Below are 17,683 nucleotides of genomic sequence, written 5' to 3'. Positions count from 1 at the left end.
CTTCCAATTTCAAATCAAATAAGCCCCATCTGAAGTTTTGTGTTTGTGTGTGTGCAGGGGGGGGGGGGGGGGTAAATTCGCTGTTACCACTTTGACACTTAAAAAGAGCACTAGAACTTCTGATTACCAATTCAATAATTCCTGTCCAAAGCATATATGGTCACCAATCTTACATTTCCCCAGGACACAACGTACAATCTTTACCCTGAGAGCTGTAGGGGGGGGGGGGGGTTTCCTCAATGATATAATTTTCGAAAACTTCAACTACGATGAACAAAATTATTATCTCCAAGTTTTGATTGGATGTATTTGGGGAAATGGTGGGCATGGAAGGAGGGTTAGTTACTCTCAGATCAGTTTGACTCTAAAAAGAGCATTACAACTTACAATTTTAATTCAAATAAACCTAATCTGAAGTTTTTACAACCGCCAACTCCATACAAACTTTATATGACCTCATGAAACTTATAACTTACAACCCTATTCACAGGACTTGGGGGGGGGGTAGTGTCAGCCCTGGAGGCATTATTATATATTCTTTGGGCTATATTGAACAAAATCGCCATCTCTTAGTTTCAATCAGATACGTTTGGTGAAAGGAGAGGATGTCGAGGGATGGGGAACTAAATACTTTCCATCCATTTGAAGCTTAAAAAGGAACTAGAAATACTAATTTTCGACAAAATGAGTCTCTTCTAAAGCTAAACAACCATCCCTTTTATAAAAACTTTAAATAGCCCAGATCACAAATGACACCCCTCCCCCAGGCGCTGGTTTTTTTTGTCAATCCCAAAAGCCTTGTTATACGATCTTTGGACTATTTTGAATAAAGTGACTCGCTCAAAAATTTTTATTCGATGTATTTCGTGAAAAAACTCTTTTTTGGGAGGGAGGGGGGGGGGGGGTAGCTGTCTTCTGATAACTGTATCTTAAAAAGAGCACTAAAAATTCAGATTAACATTCGAATGAGTCTGTCACAAAGTATATTTGTATAAAAACCTTATATGCCCCCGAGGCAAAGCTTAAAACCGTTGCTCTGAGAGCTGTGGGGCGGGAGTGTCTTCCTAAGATATAATTTTTGGGTACATATACCCAATGTTTTGGTTCAATGGAGTTCTTTCCTTTTCTCTGAAAAACTTATTTTATTGAGTTTTCTTTTAATAAATTTTAGTAAAAAACTTGTTATGAGGAAACAGTTGTTTTGTGTGTTAATTTTAGTAAAAAAAGATTAGCATATTTAGCGATTTGGCATATATTACAGCCAGATTTTACACTAAACGCCTTAGAGCTTCAGAGTCTTTGGTAGTTCGTACGGTTACATAGTTTCAGTTTTATGCAAGTGCAGTAAGTGGTATTGGTTTTATCGGAGGAAACCGGGGGGAAAAAGTTTTCTTACTATTCAAATAATTCACCTTATTGAGACTGTGTTTCCGTAACTTAAGTAAGGACCCATCTGTAGAAATGGTAACATGCTGAAACTCAACATAGTTAAGTCATCCACAAACTCAAAAAGAATTTAGTAATTTCTTATTAAAAAAGAAGGTTACTACTACTATACCTAACAACTCACTGCAGCACCAAATCACGCGAGACCAACCCAGCTTCGCACACCCTTCCTCCATACCAATCTGTTCGAAGCTTAACACTAATTATAATTTTTCAATTTCATTTAAATCCTATCTTATGGTCTCTCCCTACCCCATCTGGGAACAACGGGCCTTAATTCCCAAGTTCCCTTGGCACACCACAGGAAATGCTGGTCCAATCATATTTATTCCCATTTAGGACACAAGGCTTCCGTCCAGACAAAAAAAAACCGTAGCAATCTTACAGTATCTTCATTGCACAGAGTTGTCTACCTTCTTCAGGGACAGTTTAGTGACACAGATCGTCAAAGACTTTTGAAACATCAGCCAAAATAAAGCCGACAAAAAATCCCTGATTTATAAATGCTCTGAGACAGTATTTAAATACCAATTCAGAGTATGGTCGTAGTCCCTTGATTCATGAATTATCACCTTGGTGGATGCGATGAGACTTGAGAACGAGGGCTAATTAAAAGTAAATATTGCAAGAGAGGTAGTCTCTGGGAGAGGCAAAGCTGACATTAGCCTTTTTCCAAAATTATACAAAAAATGATTTTTTTTTTCTTGTTCAGAAGCCAAACTAACACGGGTCAATTTTGTAATCATATTTTGAAATTAAAAAAAAAAAAAATCAAAACTCTACAGAGCTGGTGTTTCCGAATCCAGCCTAAGATAGTTAAATTTGCTAGGGACATTTATTTTAAGAATCGGAGAAATGAAAGCATTTTCAAAATACATGGAGAGACACCAGCGATAAGACACTAATTAAAAATAGCAGGTAGCTTAACAAATTTGAACACTCATTGTTTGATTTCATTAGGATAGGTGGATCTCCTAGGGTCTCGGGCGTCCATTGGGTGGTGGGGGGAGTCAATTGCATTTTAGATTTTGAACCACTTTTTTTGGCATTTTCGTTGAAAAATAAAAAACAACAGAATTGTCTCATTCCTAAGACATTTATTTTGCCCCTTCCCTAGATTAAAAAAAACATTTTGCCCCCTCCTCCTAGATACTTGTAGATGAACACCCAAAAAAAGGATCCATATTTTGAACTCTCTCGTGAGCTTGGTCAATTTTGACTATTAAAACACTGTCCGATGTGCATGACTCTTATAGATAGATTATGCTTCTATTTTTGAACATCAGCTGTTCGGAATCAAGGAATTTTTGCATTCAATGCAAAAATGAGGAATTCAGTCCTTCAAAAACCAAACGTAATTGATCAGAATAATATCTTCTGTTTTTAACCGCATCAGAGGGGCAAGGACTGCCACCTCCCTATATGACTCCACATTACGATTGTGCTCATAAGAGGACTATTTTGCGTGAATATTCAGTGAAAGCAGGGGTTCTCCAGGGCAGTGTCTTGGGACCTGTGCTTTTCCTCATTTACATAAACGGCATGGGAGACAGCCATGCAAATCCTCTGCATCACTTTGTCGACGATACCCCTACACACTCAGCCGTTTCAAAACATAAAGACCCAACAAAAGCCTCTTTTTCCCTACAGATGGATCCTTTTAAAATCCAAAAGTGGCCTGATGCATAGACAATCAATTTCAATCTATCAAAAACAAAGGAGTATCTTATTACCCGATCAAAGGTGCCACGTGAACAACTTAGCTATCCATAATAGGGCAAAAAGGGCGGGCTGCGCCTCAACATGTGACTCGATCCAGTTCTTGAATGAAAGGTTTGATGTAGTGTCGATGCCTGTTTTCTAGAAGTACATGGTTTCGTCTCTCTCAGACGAGCTCTCTCACTTTGTGCACGTCCAGCCACCAAGGCAGACACAAAGACACACAACTCAGTCCAACTACCTAAACGAGGACACGCCAAGGACTGAATACTTGAGGAACAGCTTCATCCGACGTTGCACTTCTCTCTGGAACGATCTTCCTGGGATATTATTCCTGCAAATCCCTCTGTTGACCCCTTCAAAAGAAGGTCCAACAGGCATTTAAAACCTCTAGGTTTTGGAGCGAGGTAAAGAAACAGCGGCATATCAGATGCTGTAAGTACCTGGCACTGCGAATATAAGAAAAAAAAATATACCACTTGATATAAGAATTTTTGTCTTATTCTTAAATCCTCAAGGCAATCAAACAAACACCATAAAATGTTTACTTTGAAATACAGTAACATAAAAATTGATTTTCGACAACATGCGTATATGTACCATATGTAACACAGCACCAAAATAAAACAGAATAAAAAGTTATTAAGCCGGATTTAAAAATATAATTGCCAATAGCTAAAATAACAACAATAAAATAAGAACCATTTAAAGACTTCTATGTCTTTAATTTACAGCCATTTATAAACTTAATCACATACAAGACATAAATTGGATTATACGAGATATTATGATAGAGCTATAGGAAAATCAATACATCCCATGCCAGATAAACAAAATATAAAAATCTTGTGTTAGCAGTGTTAAGCGAATACTGTCTAACTGAATTTTTCTAACCTTAGAGCAGAACAATTTTTGTGTTAGGTAACACTTTTTTTTGTGCGGTTGTTTTTTAACTTGGACACGCGAATTCAGTCCATTTGGACATGCGATTTGCTGAAGTCTGATCTTATAGCTATCAAATCCGGTTCTGAGCCATAATTATGACTGATCATTTGATGGGGAAAATGATTTCGCTGAAATTTTTCAACTAAAAAGTTGCCTGAAAATGACACTCAGTCGTCGAGAATAATTCCATTCTGAAAGTAGCTTTTTCAATTTTTAGACTGAAGCTACAAATTTCAATTACAATCACTTTTATTTTAGTACAGTAATTCTAACCACAGTAACCAGTCTACCGTAAATTTTTATCATAAGTATCAAAAGTCCACCTTCTCTAAAAGAAGTTCTCTAAAATGGTTTCTCTTAGGCAGTTTCCACACAGCGTTACATACGTCAACAATTTAATCACTCTGAACACTTCTGGTTTAGACATATTTATCTAAAAATTGGCGAATCTTCGTGACTGACTCCTTTTACAAAACTACTTTTTTAATTTTGAGATTGAAGCTTTCAATTCCAATTGCAATCGCTTTTACTTTAGAATGAGAATTTTCTTCTTTTTTTACAAGAGTGCCAAAAGCCTAGTTTTTCTAAAAACAATTTTCTAAAATGGTTTCTCTTGGGCAGTTTTCATACAGAGGTACTGATTTAAAGCAAAGAATAAAGCTTTCCGAATAAAATGCTGCATCTACACATTTGGTTAGTATCCACCTATTTATTAAACATACAAAACACATAAGAGTATATACATAACCAAAAGTTCTTTCTTATAACTATTTGAAAGTACAAGCAAAATTACCCCTCCTCTATTCTAAAAAGAACACCCTTTATTACATTGACAAATGAACTTACTGTAAATAGCATGTGCTTACATGCTTATATTATAGTATTACATTTGTTGTATAATGACAAAAACTTTAAAACGACCAAGTATGCAAGGAGTACACAGAGCAGAGAGAGAAGGGGGAGGGGTGACCTTAAGATGTTATCCCGTTGTCGATAAACTATACATTAGACATACAAATTCAAAGGTCACTAGGTATTTGAATTAAAAGTCGAAACGCATGTAAAGCTTTGCGGACCTAATGAATGATTCACATGATTTCTGTGGCAACTCAAACATATTTTCAATATACTTTAGCTTGAGAGTGGTTATTATTTAAAAAGATAAAATCATTTTAGAAGCTTAATATGTATCTATATTAAAACATAAAAAACATTCATAACAAATGCCCAAATGCCATTCGGGTATGTGCTTTCTTTAACTTGGACAAACGACAGTTATTTTAATCTTCTTAATGGCGCAATAAATTTTGAGCAGCACATACAGAACCTCGAATGACAAATCAGCTCCGGCACTTAAAAGAAGGTGTGTTTCATATCTTACAAGAGAGCCGAAGGGTTGTTTAATGAAATTCAGGTTTTTTTTATTGTTATTACGAGCCAATTATTTCTAAAAAGTTTTGTTTTGGACATCCAATAAATAGAATATAAAATTTGATGTTAACGGCTGAAACTTAAAACGATCCAAAAATTTTAGAAACAGAGGAAAAAGAAATCAAAAAATGATCCAAAAGGAAAAAGGAAAAGAGAAAAAATTATAAAAAAGACAGAAAGAGAATGATTCAAAAACTTTGAATCAAAAATAGGAAACTCTAAATAACGTAAAAGAAAAAGGTCTGAAACAATCAACAATAAGTTACACATTCAGTTGAATTACAGCAGCCGAAGTAAATGCACAGTCATGTTGTAATAGATAAAATTCATCTTTTTCTGGTCTCTAAGGTCATCTTTTTAAAACTCTCAAGCTAACAGCAACGCTAAGGTAAATCTGTATACAATAGACCTACCCCATTGAAACATTCTGCCAATAGCTTAACCCTGATATATGTGAGCACTAGCTAAAATTATTTCTACAAATATAATGTCTTTTCAGTTGCAGGATCAAGTAGCTGTTAACACCAGACATTCACTTCTTGCTGGATCTGAGGGCCTGATTCTCTTTGCGAAGCCTTTCAATTTCGGCTTTCAATGACGCATTCTAAAATGAACGGAAACAAAAATTAGTGAGTTGGATCGTAAGCTGCATGGACACCAGTAGGAGTGAGGGACCAATCCAGTGCTTCCACTATTCCTGAATTTTCGGGGTTTTTCCCAAATTTGCCGAAGAGAAAATTAGAAATCCTAAAATCGCCCTGAAAATTGACGTTTAAATTCACGAGCCTAAACGTGATATACAGAACGCTAATTTTTGGGGAGATTTGCTAGAACTGATTATCTAATAGAAAAATTTAAAGGAATGATTCAGATTCTGTGGATAATTCGCTTTGGCCTTTTTTTCTACTGCGATTAACGCCCTAGTTCGAGTGCGTATTTGCAATAGTATCAAACAGTTCGTGGTAATGAACTGTAAGTAAGGAGCGACCCGGCTCAATACTAACCGAAACTCTAAAAAACGGAATTTTGATACCAATAGATAAATCAAAAGAATGGGAATCTTATGCTGATTTTAAATATATAAATTTCATCACGTTTAGTCCTACCCTTCAAAAAATACGCACCTGAGAAAATTTGCTTGATTTTTGGAAAAATGAGGAAACACCCTCTAAAAGGCATAGAAGCTTAATGAAAATCACACCATCAGAATTAGTGGTTCAGAGAACCTTACTGTAGAGGTTTCAAGCTCCTATCTGAACAAATATGGAATTCTGTACTTTCTGCCAAAAGTAGGATAATGGATGCGTGTTTATTTGTTTTCTTTTTCCCAGGTGTGATTGTATCGACCCAGCGGTCCTAGACTTTCACGAGAGGGCTCGTTCGAACGGAAATTAGAAGTTCTAATTCCCTTTTTGAGTGACCGAAAAATTAAAGGGCAACTAGACCCCTCCCACGCTAATTTTTTCCCAAAGTCACCAGACCAAATTTTGAGATAGTTATTTTGTTCACCATAGTCGAAATATATAATAATTACGTCTTTGAGGACAACTTAATTCCCCAGAGTCCCCAGGGGAAGGACTGCAAGTTATGAACTTTGCCCATTATTTACATATAGCCTAGTATTGTTATTGGGAAGTATATAGACGTTTTCAGAGGGAATTGTTTCTAGTGTGGGGACGGGGTTACGTGGGAGGATCTTTCCAAGGAGGAATTTTCCAATGCTGAATTTCCCAACATTGTTTAAAACAATAAGAAATTAAGTAAAAAAAAAACAAACAAGTTTTTTCAACTGAAAGTAAGGAGCAACATCAAAACTTAAGACGAACAGAAATTATTACGTATATGAGAGGGTTCGTCCCCTCGTCAATACCTCGCTCTTGACGCTAAAATATTTGTAATAACTTCAAAAGAGCTATTAATTCTAATTAAATGACCTTTGTGATTCAGGGGTCATTCGTAAAAAAATGGAACAAAATTCGAACTTTAGCGTAAAGAGCGAGATATTGACGAGGGGGCGAACTCCCACATATTACATATATGAGGTAGTTCGCCCTCTCATCAATACCTTGCTCTTTACGCTAAAGTTCGAATTTCGTTAAATAATGGCCGATATAAGCAATAATTTGTTTGTGTTATTTTCCAGCCAATCTTAGCATTTAATTTCACCTTAAGCAGCTTCATAACTATGATGTTTATGTGATAGTAAACAAAAAATATTGTATGTCTTCGGTTTTTTCCAACTGAAAGTAAGCGATAACATTAAAACTTAAAACGAACGTAAATTATTACGCATATTTTTTAAAGATCTTTTCTATCATTCAGTTTAGCCATTTGAGAATTGCTCAACTTGCCACTTACATTTTCATAAAAATAGTTTCGACTTCTTTGGCCGTTTTGTTACTACGCCTTACAAAATTAGTTCTGCAAATATCGCCAACTTAAGTTAAGTGGGAGAATCTTTCCATAGAGAAATTTTTTGTGGAGGAAGGGAATTTTCCATAGAGGGGGAGCTGGATATCCCAACATTATTTAAAAACGATTAGCAATTAAATAAAACAATTTTTTCAACTAAAGTAAGAAGTAACATTAAAACTTAAACGAACAGAAAATATTACGTTTATGAGATGGGTTGCCTCTCCTCAACAGCTCGCTCTTACGCTAAAGTTTCTTTTTAAACTTTTAAAAATGGTTATTATTCTAATTAAACAGCCTTCGTGATTCAGGAGTCATTCTTAAACAACTGGAACAAAAATCAAACTTAGGTAATTATAAGGTTATTATTAGTTGAAAAAAGGAAAATTAATATGCAAATTTCGTTTTAATTACTCATGTTCGGTGAGCCAAAGTCAAAACCTGCATTAATTCAAAAACGTCCAGAAATTACATAAAAAAACAAGTTTTTTTTAACTAAAAGTAAAGAGCGACATTAAAACTTAAAACGGACATAAATTATTCCGTGTATGAAAGGGACTGGCTGTCCCTTCCTCAACACCCCACTCTTTACGCTAAAGTTTTGTATTGTTCTATAAAGTAGAGTTGTGAGAAAGAATCAAACTAAAAACTGTTGTGCGTGTAAAAACATGCAGTTCTCTCTAATTTAACTTCTTGCAACCAGAGCAAGCATACCCCTTTCTGGAAGATAACTGTAGCCTATCAATCTGTGTAATAACAATATTCACAATATTTATTGAAAATTAGAAGAAAAATGTACAGTTCTCTCTAATCTGACATCTTACAATTAGACCAACCCGACTCCTTTCTGAAAAATATATAAAAAACCTATTATTATTGAGTTATTGATCAGATTATCCAAACAAAATAATGATAGTAAATATGCCTTTCTATCTAAATTAACATCATACAATTAAGTTTTACATGCAACTCTCTCTAATGATTATAGCAGCCTATCGTTTTATATTTTAATAGTATTGACTTAAAACAGAGAAGAAGGGTAAAACAAAAAGGGTTGATTGTGGGGCAATATATTATGATAGCAAAATTAAGTATCCTTATTATGAAAACATTTGCTATTGCAAAATCGTAGGGTTTGTCTAATCCATGCAGGACATTATTTTACAGACATATAAATGTGGGGTTGGAAACAAGCACTGGGCTTTAAATCTCCAAAACCCCTGACAAAAAAAAAGGTTGTCAGAAATAAAAAAAAAGTGGTCAGGAATATAGTCTAAAGCTCCCTCCCTCCATGTTAAATTAAACCGAGTTTTTCTGGAAGCGCAAACCCTAGAATAAAACATAGAAATGAGTATAAAGAAGAAAAAATGACTATTGAATAATTATTTTATTTATTTTAGTTTTCGACTAAATCGGGAAAAAAGATTAGATCTCAATAAATGTTCTAGTATTGCTTTGTAATGTAAGCTTTGGCAATTCTAGCACAGGTTGGTTTAAAGTAATGGTTTGCATTCTTCTCCTGAGTCATGGGGATATTTTCACACGCATATTCTTTTTTCTATCCCTTTCACACGCATATTCCTTTCTCCACACGGCAGGGAGAGAGGGGGTAGTTTGTTCTTGTCCTGTATTAAACAAACATTTCTAAAAGATATTCTGTCGTTTTATATGCTTGGTTACAACCTCTTCTGTACCCCTTACTTTTTGTTTGCAACAGTCGCTTAAACAGACAATAACTCTTTTTGACCCCTAGCTTTGATATCTGCAAAATTTATGACCGATGAATATTTGTCTCTTTATCTAAAAGTAATGACCTATTGGCCAACGACGCCTTATTTTAATCTGTCACAATTGCGTCTTCTTTCTTTACCTTTTTCCATTTTTTTTCTTTTTCATAGAGAGAAACAACATATTTACAGTGTTAATGCATAAATTATAGGCTACAGTTATTTTTGAGAAAGAGATTTGTTTACTGTAATTGCAAGAGATTAAATTAGATAGAACAGCATGTTTTTTAATTTTTTTTTTTGAAAACACGTTAATATTGTTAGTGCATAAATGATAGGCTATAGTCATTATTTCATGAAATTCTATTGTTTTTATTTATATTATTCCATAATATAGTCATTATTTCACTTCATCTGATCCGATACTAATACAGAACCATGAATTTGGTTTCTTCAAAGTCATGTCAATACCGTAAACGCATAGATTGACGGGAGAATTTGACTGATCAAACTATACGATGCTAAGTCATTGAGCATCGTTTCTATCTTTTTCAAAAATAATTTGAATGAATTAGAAAAAATCTTATAGCTTTATTCTTCTTTTTTTAAGATAATCCTTTGGTAATGAGCTAATTCATTAGCCTTTGGAAAACAAAGAAAAATTTAAGATGGATTAAAGCAGAAATTATACAATTACACATTGTCAGTAACGTACAAATAAGAGCAAAGAAAATTAAGATCCAGACGAGCAATTGGGGACTAGGCTCGAATTTAGTTTTAGCTGCCACAGCTTGGGCTGGTTTTCGAAAAAAAAAGACATTAAATAGAATAGATCTACGCTATTTTTGTTTAAATTATGCAAACATGGAGGCAATGACATGAGCAGTCAACAGAAGGCAAATTCACGACTAGCACCGGGAAGAAACCAATAGTGTCATGGAGACAGGGCGGTACAATTGTCCCTCTAGATTTTGAAAACACTCTTTTTGAGTTTTTCCACTGAAAACGCGGTTTTTTAAGTTTTTCATTAAAAAATTGCAGTAAACAACAAAATCACCTTCCATCCTTGATTTCTAACAAAATATGTTGCCCTTCACCCTAATTTTTGTGAATTCACGCCACTTGAAAGAAGACGGGATATTGAGCGGCAAATTTGTAAATATTACCCTCTTAACATAAATTAAAGTTACTGATTAATTACAAGTTGAACCAAAATCAAATTTTTTAAACTAGAAACTTGGAATTTTAAACAAATAATCCCGAAAAAAAGGACAAAATTTAAAATATTATTTACGAAAATAGAGTTCAGAAACTTAATTTGAAATAACGTCATTTAATTGTTATAGTGCCCGTGCTTGAATTTACCACATCAACATAATTGGAGGAGGGGTACAGTGGACGGTGCCAAAATGAAACACAAGGGGCTCAATTCGTGAAGACCCCGTCCTTATAACAGCACCCATGCCTGTAGACATAGACAAAGCCCACTTTCATGAGACGACGCCAGTTCATCATTCTTTCAGTGGACTCAAGTATGCTTGTAAAATAAGAACTGATAGGCTGACGTTATTTTTGTGTAAAAGGGGTTGTTTTGATCTGATAGTAAACAGATAGAATCTTTTAGCAATAAGATAATTTGATTACTTTAGCCTTTCATAGTTGTGACAGAGAGGAAATTGAAGCATCAGTAAACATGTTTACTTCAACAATTGACAATTTCATTTTTTGTTCCTTTACAATGGATATGATTTTTTACGCAAAAACGAGAAGCAATCCAAAATACGGAATGATCCCAGTTTTTTTTAATCATTTCTTCTATTTGATAACAAATACAACATGAGTTATTTTCTGATTAACTCCTTGCACCACCTTGGTTCAAAACCCCTATATTATTCCTTGCAAAAAACATCCATTTTTGTTTCATCGTTTATTTTGAATTTAAAATTCAAAATTAATTTCCAAAAGATGATGATTTATAAGTATTTAAAATAGCTCTTGTTATATTTGAAATATACATCCTTGAACAGACCCAATATCTTTTTAGAACAGCTTATTGAAACAAAACAGAAATTTACACTTAATTAAAAACGCGAAAATAAAAAGGGTCTTCGACACCAGATTGGCGTAGAAATTAAATTGGAAAACGGCCAATTCAGTAGGCCTATACAGTTTATTTCAAAGGCTTGACACCATAGATCTTCATATTAAGTTTTGACCGTCTAATTTTAGAATAGTTCTTAGTATAACTGATTGTGTTATTGAAAATTATAAAGTTTAACCAGAACTAACCGATTGAAATTAAATAACAAAATAATTAAGATTAAAACTAAAATAATACATGCACTCGGCAACAGGGTGGTACTAAAATCGTATTGAAATGTTATTTTTTTTTTTAATCTAGGGGGGACCTAGGGGTAATTGCCATACATAAGATCGTTTAAGATAAAAGAGTTTAAGCTTTCACATCAGACATGAGATGGTCAAAATAATAATAGTTATACTTAAATCATTTTGCCGTATACAAAAAGCCAGAAGTAATAACACTAATTTATAACCGATAAAATAGCATCATTATAAACAAATTAGAACCAACAAATGAAGAGAAATATAGAGCCAATAATAATAAAAATTTAAACGCCTGTACAGCTACCTAAACATAAGATGTGGAAGCCTTTCAATAAAGCTTCCACATCTAATAATATAATAGTACTGATTGATCAATCAGTTATAAAAGTCTATAATTAATTATTTAAAGTTAATTATCACTAATTAAATAATTAACGTTTCAAATTTGTAACGTTTTTACCCTCAATCGGGAGTTAGTGGTAAAAAACTAGTAGAAGGCAAAAAGGTTCATTCAGATACATTCCAAGAATGCAAGTTCTATAAAAGACGCAACCGCAGTTGCAACTTTCGTTAGGAGGGGGGCCGCTGTCCCCCCAATAATTTGGAGAAAACTGTAATTTATTAATTAATTTCGTTACTTTAACTTCACTCCTCAATTCCAGCAGATGTTTTTTTTTTAAATTAGTCCGTTCTTGTTTTTAATTTAAAAAATTACGCAAAAAACAGGGGCCCTTTATAACTTGTATTATTTTTTATATGACAAAGATTCGATGCAGACAAAGATACAGTCATTCTTAATAAAATAATAAGATAATCATACGATTAACTGTAGTCTTTTCATAAAATTTCTGTAAGGCCACTTTTTACCATTAATCAAGAGTTTTAAATTTCAAACATAAAATTGAAATTTTATGTCGACAAGTCTTTTTTTCTTTATTTTCAATGTAACTAGAACAAATTTATGCTATTTTGACGAACATAATACGTTTATTCAAATTCAAAACCTATTTGTAAGGGAGAATTGAGTTATATAATTGGGAGAATATTATTAAATTCACTAGCTAAATAGAGCGCGATTCCTTACGCAATTCTTAGATTACACTGTCGTATCCTGTTCCAGGGATTATGATAGACAAAATTCCATGGATTTATATCGGTCAGATCAAATATCAGCTATATAAAACTATATGATTTTAAATAATGTAATCCAAATATTTTAATTATTGATTTTAATTATTAATCTATATAAAGTGATTTCGAACTCTTTTGGTAATTTGATCGTTAATTTGACAACATGGAGGCAAGCATGTGACAAGGGAGTATCGAGGGTGAGCTTCAGGCCAGTACTACCCCCCCCCCCGACCTTCTAGACCTTTACTATATTTTCTCCTGTTTTCCCTATAGCTCATCTTTTTTTCATTTTATCAATATTTATTGCGAGAGATTAACGGGGCAAAGGTATTTCGTTACAAGGGTGTTTTTAGAATAAATTTGTAACTTGGCAATATCACTTTAGCAGGTAAATAGTAATAATAGACACTCATTTTTAACGGGCGGGGGAGCTTCAAAGTTTTGGAAATACAAACACCTATGCAATTCTAAATCCTGGAATCTACAGATGGATAGGAACTTTTTTCTGAAAAATTATTTTTGGAAAAACTGATTTTTTCGAAAAAGTTCTGAATTTTAACAAAGTTAAGCTAATATTAGGTTATCTTAAACTACCAAAACGAAGTTAAACTATTGAAGCTTAAATTTTATTATATATGAAAAATTGAAATATTTGCTGATTAGCCTCCGAACTACGGAATCTACAAATAAAAGAAGTAACTCCTTTTCAGGAATATTTTTTTTTTTTGGAAAATCATTTTAAAATTACACAAAAATAAAGAAAGCATTAGAAAACCATAGAGTAAGTCAAGCAACCTCCAAACAGTGTTTCCACTTGTACGGATTTTTCCGTAGATCTACAGACTTTGATGTCTATCTACGAATAAAAGAATGCAGTTACGGACTCTACGGAATACCAACGGATAAACTCGAACACTATTGAAAATGTCATATTCAATTTCCCTTTTATCCCGAATCACAAGAGAAATCTTCGACAGATTCTAATTTCAGCTCAACGCCAACGCGTCGTCAGATCCAAATCGTGACTCCATGGGATTTACAAATTTTTTCTTCTGTGTTTTTGGGTATTATACTTTTTTGTTACAAGGGCTTTTGGATAAAACCCATTCAGAAAAGGAAATTTTAAAGAAACTTACTCGCCAGCAAAAGAGAAAAAAGTTTCAAAACACATGGCGAAATTCTAATCTTCTATCTGTGAACGACTACGACCGAAAAGGTTGTCGGACTTTTGCAATCGTGTACTTGGACCATTCAGACACAACCTACTTCCGGATTTATATTCCACAAAGGATAAAAAAAAAAAAAAAAAATCGGACATTTCAGCTGCTGTGTCTTTTTTAGAAGAACAATTAGTAAGTCTGTCGCTCTGGCTTGCTACGGCTAGGATCGATCCCTACACCCCGTATCGCCAAGGAGATCATCAATCGACTGTGCTACAACAGAGTGCATATTTACAGCCAGAGCTACAGGGTGTCGGGTATGCACCCTGTCAGTGTGTTAAGTTTGCACCCAGTGAGGGTGCAACACCTGTAAAACAGGTTGTATACCAGACAGGTCTAATTTTATAGGGGATACTATATGATTTGCAAAACTATACCCATGCCCGCGTTGAAGAGAGGATGCACGCCTCCATATACTTGAAAAAAATTAGGGAGGTTTGAAGGTTTTTTTTTTTATTTAACTAGATTCTATCTAGTTATTAGTTTTATAGATTCATTTTAGTTGAATTCTAATTATTGGGGTCAATTAATTTAGTTATAGTGTGATAAATTTCATTAACTTAATTGAAACTGAATGCTTATAACTTTACAAGAAAATTGGGGGGAGAGGGAGGGAACTGACTGATTTTTGAGATCCCCCACCGGAAATCTTAGTTTCCATTTGGTTGTGTATTTTGAAGTGGAAATTTCTCACTTAAATCAATGCCGAATAGTGTTACGCCTAAAATTTATTTATGAAACTTCAATCTAAAACATGTTAAAAATTGCGGTTACAGCCAAAAAAGAAGAAGAAAAAGCCCAAAATATTCAATGCACCCGAAAACTTTTTTGGATTAAAACCATTTTTTTTTTCTTGAAGACTTCGAATATTTTAAGTGCCAAGAAAATTAAACCCAACTATTTGGGTAGGCTGAGTGGAAATTTACAGAACCATATATATCTTAAAAAATTGGGAATTCACGTTAAATGAAAAGAATTTGCTAAAACGCAGTTTTAAGTAGTAGCAGGCCATGAATTAAAAAATGCATGCATGAAATGCCAGCAAAAAAGAGCTAAAAACGCATGACACCAAACGACTTAAGAGTGTAGCTTTTCTTTGATGGTGAAGTTGTCTTTGGGATAGACAGTTAGTTAATGTTGGAGGAACTTGGTTAATTAAGATCCTGAACCTATTGGGGGTTCAGCAAGTTCGGGCACCGATGGACAACCCAGTGGCTCTCACTTTCAAAGCAGATGACAGCAGACTGCACTATATGGTTCAAACAGGTCTTGAAGATGCTTGATGCCAGGCAAGATGGAAACGCCTGATTCCCGCCACAAGTACAAGCAAGCACAAGTTCAGGTTGGAATTTTTAAGGACAAAAGGCGCGGTCAAATAAAACTAATTATTTCCCAGGTTGTTTTCACTGGATTGACTGGTGAAAATATGGCACTACCAAAAATTCTTTTTTAAGTTTGAAAAAAAAAAAAAAAAAAGAAAGTATGAATAGCCCAAGATGGGTCCAGGGGACAAACAGTGTTTTATTTTGGTGTCTTCTTGTGCGTCAACAATTTAGGAGGAGCGTTTTAAGGTATTTTGGATTCTCCAATGCCATTTGAGGAGGTGGGGAGAGGGGGAGAATGTGTGCGACCAACAATTCATGCAATATCTTTCCCTTTAACTTGGAGTAATAATAACAAGATGGTGTTCTTAAAAAAGGGTGTCGTTTCTGAGATATTGACCTATTTTCCAATGTATGGGTAATTTTAAAGAGTGGAAACAGGTACTAGTTTCGACCAAAAAAATATCAATGCCATCTAATATTTGGAATTTCTAGCCGTTTATCTGTCAGTGTAATTATAAGACTAAATTAAAGTAATTAGTATAATTGCAAAGTTAGTGTAGCAATAAGTGCCAGGTCTCAGTCCTCGAAAAAGCATAATAATGAGGCTTGAAATAAATACTGATAATACCAAATACTAGATGGCGTTGGAGATTATCTTTAATGTCAGGGCTAACATCAGTCCCCACTCTTGGATGACGTACTTTTTGCTGGCATCCTTATATATGGCAATGATTAAGTTAAGAGAATTTAAAACTACCTCTTTTTCAAGGATTGTCGCTCTGATAGCCACTTGGTTTTCTTTCATGCGTCTTGCGTCACGCGACCGTTTGGCGGCCATATTGTTCTTACGGCGACGAGCCCAATATCTTTCATCTTTCATCTCGTTTGGTACATACTGCAATTAAATAAATTGGATGTAAAATATTAAATTTTTAGCAACATAAATATTTGGTCAATTTTCCTAGTCTGTCTGTCCCTCGAAGAAAATCCAAGAGAATGAAAAAAATAATTAAGATAGGAAACGATGGTGACACCACTAGTGGAAAATACCCTATTTGGTTTCAGAATTTCTTTTTGCCATCAATTTTAACATATTCCTCTATTTTACTGCTTTCGCAGACGTGCACCAGCCCCAAAATATATTTGCATGCAAATCCTCGGATAAATAGCCAAAAACTTGTGGCATAGCTGTTTAAAAAAAAAGAAAGAAAAATTGAAGAAGGAAAACTAAAAAAAAATCAGCAACACAACTTAAGGTTACCTGAAGATGAAAATCTTAATCTAAAGTCTAAATCTAAATACTAAAAAATGAAAATTTTGATTACAATAAATATATAAGAAGATTTTTTAAAATTATAGAATAATAATAAGATTTTTATAGAATAAATAAGATTTTTAAAGAATAAATAAGATTTTTTAAATTTCTAGATTTTAACAGTTTTCCCAATAATTCCTAACAGGGGATATAGCCTATTTAATAAGCCTAATTCGAGAACTTTTTTCTAAGTTGTCCAAAACCTCCCCCCTCCATTTGGAAGTCCTAAGTCACGTCTTTTATGTAAAAACAATCGTTAAGAATTCAGGCTGGTTGATACACTTTAAAGGAGAGACCACGCTTTAGAAAGTATACTATTTAGAAATTTACTAGCTACACAATACAAGACTACACAAACAACTGTTGATAGGCATAAAAAAAGAACTCAGACAAATATTTGACACCAATATTTGACACAATAGGCCTCAGACTTCTACCAGATAGGGTAGGGGGGAAGGAAAAGTAAGAGAACTCCCATTCTTATTAATTTTGTTCATTTAAAACGTGACCTGAAAATTCAGTTAATTTTTTTTCCCTTTTAAGATTTATTTATTCGTTTATATTTGTGCTTTTCATCCTTACGTTTGCTATGATCGTTTGTTCATTTTTAGTGCACCTGTAGGGGTGACAAATGAGGGAAAAGCACTATTAGTCTTAAACCGCATA

General features: G+C 34.0%; 1 protein-coding gene across 6 annotated transcripts in view; it reads right to left on the bottom strand.

Moving 5' to 3' along the window:
- Nucleotides 1-3,692: 3,692 nt before the first annotated feature.
- Nucleotides 3,693-17,683, bottom strand: part of LOC136037743 (thyrotroph embryonic factor-like) — a 59,929-nt gene continuing 45,938 nt past the window's right edge. For all 6 annotated transcript variants that reach the window (XM_065720542.1, XM_065720550.1, XM_065720557.1 and 3 more), the window contains 2 exons: nt 16,460-16,597; nt 3,693-6,145 (listed from right to left, as the gene is read on the bottom strand). In XM_065720542.1, the coding sequence (XP_065576614.1) occupies nt 6,074-6,145; nt 16,460-16,597 (210 nt within the window). In that variant the 3' untranslated portion in view covers nt 3,693-6,073. The remainder of the gene's footprint in view (nt 6,146-16,459; nt 16,598-17,683) is intronic.

The sequence above is a fragment of the Artemia franciscana genome, chromosome 2 (genome assembly GCF_032884065.1).
Source record: "Artemia franciscana chromosome 2, ASM3288406v1, whole genome shotgun sequence".
NCBI lineage: Eukaryota > Metazoa > Arthropoda > Branchiopoda > Anostraca > Artemiidae > Artemia > Artemia franciscana.
Note: the sequence above shows the minus strand (reverse complement) of the source record. Positions and strands in the feature narration are given on the sequence as shown.